Raw genomic sequence first — 6,535 nt, 5'->3', positions numbered from 1 at the left:
GTACCCAACATCCAGTGTTGGTTCCCAGCACCCATCAACATCCTGTGTTGGTCCAAACACTCAGCAACTTTCGTGTTGGTTCCCAGTACTCTGTTAAACCACCTTGCCTAAACACAAAAACTGATCCATTAAGTCGACTAATCTTATTTCTTTTTTCCTTTTTCTTTTTTTAAAATTTATGTAAACAAAGTAATGTTTTGTTTATTATGTCATTCCAGCTATGTAGAAACGTCATCACTTTCATGCAGTTGGTGGCCGTGTTATCCAGGTTCATGACTTAATGATTGCCTGTTTATATATCTGATGTGGGTCGTTGCCCGTTTATGGGTTCCAGTTACATGGACTGAATATAGTTACCTCACTTCTCAATAATTGCAGAGAGCAAGTCCATTTCTTGAAGGAAGAATGCAGCAGATCTTTCTGTTGCACATTTGTACGTATCGTAAACATGACGAGAGGCTGCACCATTTAGTCATGTCCATAATCGCCTCAAGCTACCATAAAATGCATAAATGTACAACCCGAGTTACTTCCCTTGAATTGATTCAATGTTTACACTGACAACAGTTGTCAGTGTACGACCAGTGATATTCCCATGGGTTGCGACATACATGGGGAAGCTAGGCGTATTTGAGGTGTCTTACAGCAAGGAGCGGCCGGCATACTACCCTGGTGAGACGGTAGAGGGACAAGTCACGGTGGAATTAAACGACGCAATGAAAATGAGAGGTGGGTATCGCGGGAAGCTCCATGACGTGACAGGCTAAATAAAAGTCTTGTCGTAAGAAATGACGAGTCAGCAGCGAATACATCTAGAGTCCTCGCCAGTGTCGGATCGTTGAATATGTATTCCTGTACAACACATAGACAACATGCTTTCATGTGACTGTTGATCAGTAACAACTGCACAACGTCTACGGCAAAAGCGTGAAACGAAACGCGTCCGAGGACTTGTCATTCACTCAGGTGTGACGGTGATCATACCTATTACACTACAGAGCTCCGTCAACGGGATTGAAGCAAAGGAAACACAGTAACGTATATATCGCTCTTGTACACATTAAGTTTCAATCGTGTATCAAGTTACACGGCTTTACGTGTACTAAGTAATGTGTACAGACTCCGTGAAATGGTTAGCGTCAAAAACCAACTTAATATTGTGGATTTGTGTTATTATGCAATGAATAACCCCTTAAAGCATCTTTGCTTTAATAGGCATGGTATAACAGTACTCCCATTATAGCTCAGACATTCCTAGATTGTTTCTCTCATAACTAATCTATAACAGACACATTTTGTCATAACGGGTAGAGTATGACAGTGCGGATATTATGTCTGAGATTGTCGCAACAAATGTGATAACTACGTTATACCAGATACATTTCCTTATAACACGGTTAGAATATTACACAACACAGATGTATATCTCCAATAACCCAACAAATATTATTACTAAGTTACAACACATTTAATATATTTTAAGTAAAGCTTGGACGAAAACCCCTGGTTACAGTGTTTAACATGAATTATGATTTGGTGACACACCGAGAAAGCCCGAGGTGTATCGTATCACGCTATACTTGTGTGAATGCATCGTCTCACACCTCCCGATTGGCAAAGTCTACAATACATCAATGTGGATTCGAAGAACTTCTTTATCCCCCACATTCACCTGGCCTGGCCCCAAGCGGAATTCACCTATTTCCAAAACTGAAGGGACATCTTGCGTGGAAAACGCTTTGCCGGTAATGAAGAGCTCAAATCTGCTGTACTCGTATGTATACCCCAGTATGCTTCAAGGAAATGTTGCATTCGAACTAGTTGATCTATCTGAGTAAAATAACTAGAAATTCTGATGAAGAACACTGTCCTAAGATTAGTTGGTGTCACCAGTGTAGACTTCACTGGTTTCTTTAGCCAAGAGAATCACTTACAGGCCACCCTCATGTAATGCACCTGAAATAGTGCAATTGCGACTTTATACAACCAACACACACCAAGTATGATAAAGATAACTGTATAAGCTCCTCATCAACTGAGGTTCCATGGTATGGTATGACTAAAGTTATAGAAGACTTTTTTGTGCCAGGAATCCACCTCCGGTTTAAGGGAATGGCACGCGTCCACTGGACAGAGGAACGGCCATCCGGCTCCAGGACGACACGTACTGAGCACTTCTCGGCAGAGGAAGAGTACTTCTACATCAGTTTCCTGTTGGCGGGAAGATGTACGTATCAGCAGCTAACTCTTCCAGTTCATAACAATAGGTGCATGTCTTCATCCACCAAAGAGGCTCGTATGAGTAAAGTTCCTGTTGGTGGGATGTGACAGTTCCTGTTCAGAACAATAGGTACATGCATTTATCCAGTAGAGATGACGTTGGTGTGGGTATAGAGAGTGAAAACACGAAAGGTGTATTGGAAGTGAGTGTTAAAATCAGTTATTGAACCCATATCACGTTTCACAACCATACAAACAAGACCACAGCATGATTCAGTGTACCTAATGATCTCCTTCGTCACCGGAAGTAGAAGACTGGCCAACCTAAACGTTCTGTGAGATGATTTCTGGATGATGGCTTCAACAAGTTAGGTGGCTGTAGATAAAAATACAGACTTTAGATGAAACTAGCTATTTAGGCTTTAAACAGTGAAATGACAGTTTGTGTAACAATGTTTACATAATATTCACAACTACATGTGGTATGTTTTTGTTTCTTTCCAATTTAGGGAAAGACGAGCCAGGGAACGACATCACTCTACCTGTTGGACGACACACTTTCCCGTTTTCATACAAACTTCCATCTCCACTTCCGTCTTCGTTTGTAGGAGAATATGGATTTGTACGATATGATGCTAAATGCACCATTGATAAACCATGGAAATTTAACCATGAAGCCGAGACATCATTTATAGTCCGTAATCGCCTGGATCTGAACCGCGAACCCAGAGCTAAGGTAAGGGGAGACTCAGCTCTGCAGAGTCACTATTGGTATTGGTATTGATCAGAACCTTCGCAAGGCCCACTGTGCCAGTCACCCCGAGCAAAAGAACGTTGGAACTGAAACTCGACTGTGTGAAGACGGCAGTACTGACAATCCAGTAGCGGTTCATGACACCTCTGCTTTAAAGTTTAGTACCAACCTGGTCACATGGCCTTCATAAAAGTGTTGAATGTTGAAACCCTGCTTCTCTTCATAAATATATGACACGTTTCATGGATATCAAGTTTATTCTTTACACTACTTTTCAAGACATTTTTTCTTGCTCATTCATCACTCGAGGGCACAAATAAATGGATAGAACATGCTCGTCCGACATGTAAATGCCTCTCAAGAACGGCATCACTTCGTTCTTTTCTCCACACCATGCGCACATGTATAGATATACTTGAAATACAGCTGTTCAAAGCGATATTGAACCAAACTTACTCGCTTATCCACCATCCATTCACATATCTTCTCTCTCAGGCACTCTCCCCCTCTCTCACGGATTGCTTCAGAAAGCTGACAGAGGAAGCAGGTCAAAGACATTATGCTGCCTGTGCTGTGCATCAGGACCAATCTCGGCCACGTTCTCCATCGACAGACAAGGATACGTTCCCGGGGAAGAAATAGTTATCAATGCAGAAATAGAAAATCTGTCCAATAAGAGAGTTAAGAAATCCAAAGTTATCCTAATGCAGGTATTATGAACGCATTACACAGAGGGAACCGTACAGTTAACGCTGCTCTCTGCAGAACTGTCTAATGATTTTAGAATGTAATGATTTGTCGCTCTTACTTATTTGATTGCCACAGTCGTTTATTAACGATGTCTTATAAGACACATAAACATACACGGTGAAATATAAAGGCCCGTAGCGACACATAAAGTCCAAGCTTGTAAACATTACCATGATAACTACAACCGTTTCTAAATGGTTACTACAAACTTTGGTCGTTCGGAACATTATTCGAGCAGAAGTGAAACCTGAACTAAATTACAGGTTAACCATTACATTTGTACAGAGACGTATCATTTAAATCTGAAGGCATATATTAAGACTACAACGTGAACGTGTCCTGTTTCAGGAGGTGTTGTATCATGCTACGGCCAAGACAAAACCAAAAACGCACTGTTATGCCAAACTGAAACATGGCGAGATCAAACAGGGAGACACTGACTACTGGAATGGCGAGCGGCTGGAAGTTCCACCTTTGATGCCGTCGTTTCTCAGGGGATGCAGAATCATCAATGTCAAATACTTCTTGATGGTAAGATTAAACTCAAGCAGGTTTTTCATGTCTTTTGTTGTTTTCGTCAGACCCTAGAGCAAGAGAAAGGTTTTGAGAAACCGTTCATGAGGAATTCGAACCCACGACCAAAACGTCAAACGGCGCATTCGACTTAATTCGTTTCCGTTTTTCATGTATTTTCCAGAATATCTACACTCGTTTAATAAACACTTTGTTATGTTCCAGCTTGATGTAACACCAGCGGGACCTAGCTCTGATCTCGTCCTCTATCTCACCGTGATAATTGGCAACATTCCACTACAAAGCGTTGTCGCCCAACCTTCCGGGGTGGTTCAGCCGACAGTTCACCATCCACCGCGCAAAAGAGCTAGCAAAGGATCTGAGAAAAGATCTCGACCAACAAGAGGGAAGGCATACATGGCAGAGGAGTCACAACCTCTTGCTGATGAACTATCATTAGAAGATACAGAACTGTGATGTTGTACTGAACCTGGAACGTCTTCTGGATTTCATCTTCTTTTATGCTCGTCATATAGCATCTTCTACAATGCCAGTCAAACGTGCGATGGTATTGTTTGTTTCGGCTGACCTGAACTAATTTTGTTTAAAGCACGGGGCGAGCACACCCACGGCGTGTGAGCGGAGCGCCTAATCCGATGGCGACATGAAGGATACAGACCTCCAGGAGCCTGTGTAGGGCATACTCTCTTGACATTCGAGATGTGCCATCAAGATGAACCCCACCTCAGTCGGGGAACTGTGACTGCCAGTAAAACAGATCTAATTCTGCATATGACCTTTTTTGAGCACCACTGACACTCCCTATGGCAGCCAGGAATATACAGACGACGTGAAAGATACCACATCAAGTTGTCATGTGTGGCGTTCTCGTGTCAGCAAAGAATGCAACCACGCGAACATAGCTACTTAATGTAAGCCTTACTTCAGGGACTATTGGAAACACACGAATCTGTCCTGGTAGATTTGTAGGCGAGCAGAACCTCACATAACGCTCTCAAGTCACTCATACCGCAGGGTTATTGGAAACACACGAATCTATCCTGGTAGATTTGTAGGCGAGCAGAACCTCACATAACGCTCTCAAGTCACTCATACCGCCGGACTATTGGAAACACACGATTCTATCCTGGTAAATTTGTAGGCGAGCAGAACCTCACATAACGCTCTCAAGTCACTCATACCGCAGGGCTATTGGAAACACACGAATCTGTCCTGGTAGATTTGTAGGCGAGCAGAACCTCACATAACGCTCTCAAGTCACTCATACCGCAGCGCTATTGGAAACACACGAATCTCTCCTGGTAGATTTGTAGGCGAGCAGAACCTCACATAACGCTCTCAAGTCACTCATACCGCAGGGCTATTGGAAACACACGAATCTTCCCTGGTAGATTTGTAGGCGAGCAGAACCTCACATAACGCTCTCAACTTGAGTCACTCATACCGCAGGGCTATTGTTACATCCGAGAATCATAGTCCATCAACCTTCATCTTCCTTCTTTTTATACCAACCTAATTGTACAACGTATATTTACACAAATGTACAGAAACATGTTTTAAATATGTCAAATGCAACGTGTCCCCACGTTACCAAGCTCGCTATCATATGCCGCCATTTTACAGTCAAACACTATACTAAATTGATGGAAATGTTTATCCACAACCTTAAGATTTGACAAATCATGTACGTCCTTTTCTACCATGGATTTTGTTACTTCATGGGAAGAAGCGCGCTGTGCGTATATTTTCTGTGTGGCTCTGTTTGGATATAGCATAATCGTGCATTAGGTTGGACAGAAAGAAGGATTTACACAGTAGAATGGTCCAGTACGGAGCAGATTAACCATATGTACTCAATTCATGTGCGTGCGTGCGTGCGTGCGTGCGTGCGTGCGTGCGTGTATGAATGTACAGCAGATATAACTGTGAATGTAATTATCATCTATCATCACACGTGGGGGGAGTTCACAAAACGTCGTTAATTTCGTTAACTGATACTGATTCATCGAGATATTCCAAGGGCTATCCAGTCCATGCTTAAATCATTGAACTATCGCATTCATGGTACTTTACGTTTCTGAAAGGTTTGAAGGACTCTGAAACTCTGCGTTTCTAAACGTGCTAAAATTTATAAGAGTACACATCAATATGTCAACCAAATGCTTGACTAGCTTCTATGTAAAAACTCCAACCTATTTTTTTCTTCTTACTGAGTTTGAAAACAATTTGAGTTGAAAATTTAGTTTGTTAAGCTAAATCTGCTACTACGCTGAAGGT

General features: G+C 42.2%; 1 protein-coding gene across 1 annotated transcript; it reads left to right on the top strand.

Annotated features, from left to right (window-relative positions):
- The first annotated feature begins 611 nt into the window (after window positions 1-611).
- On the top strand, window positions 612-4,714 carry LOC137277282 (arrestin domain-containing protein 3-like). Its single transcript, XM_067808941.1, has 6 exons — window positions 612-729; window positions 2,090-2,227; window positions 2,730-2,956; window positions 3,502-3,684; window positions 4,073-4,255; window positions 4,463-4,714. The coding sequence occupies exons 1-6, from the start codon at window positions 612-614 to the stop codon at window positions 4,712-4,714; spliced, it is 1,101 nt and encodes a 366-aa protein (XP_067665042.1).
- The last annotated feature ends 1,821 nt before the right edge of the window (window positions 4,715-6,535 follow it).

Source organism: Haliotis asinina, chromosome 3 (genome assembly GCF_037392515.1).
Source record: "Haliotis asinina isolate JCU_RB_2024 chromosome 3, JCU_Hal_asi_v2, whole genome shotgun sequence".
Taxonomy (NCBI): Eukaryota; Metazoa; Mollusca; class Gastropoda; order Lepetellida; family Haliotidae; genus Haliotis; species Haliotis asinina.
This window is presented reverse-complemented; position numbering and strand designations above follow the sequence as displayed.

What these genes read in the sequence shown, in the direction of transcription:
- LOC137277282 (XM_067808941.1), top strand. Translation starts at nt 612, where the DNA reads ATGGGGAAGCTAGGCGTATTTGAGGTGTCTTACAGCAAGGAGCGGCCG. An exon ending in TTTCCTGTTGGCGGGAAGAT is followed by an intron (nt 2,228 to 2,729) that starts GTACGTATCAGC and finishes TTTCCAATTTAG; the next exon opens with GGAAAGACGAGCCAGGGAAC. An exon ending in ATGTCAAATACTTCTTGATG is followed by an intron (nt 4,256 to 4,462) that starts GTAAGATTAAAC and finishes GTTATGTTCCAG; the next exon opens with CTTGATGTAACACCAGCGGG.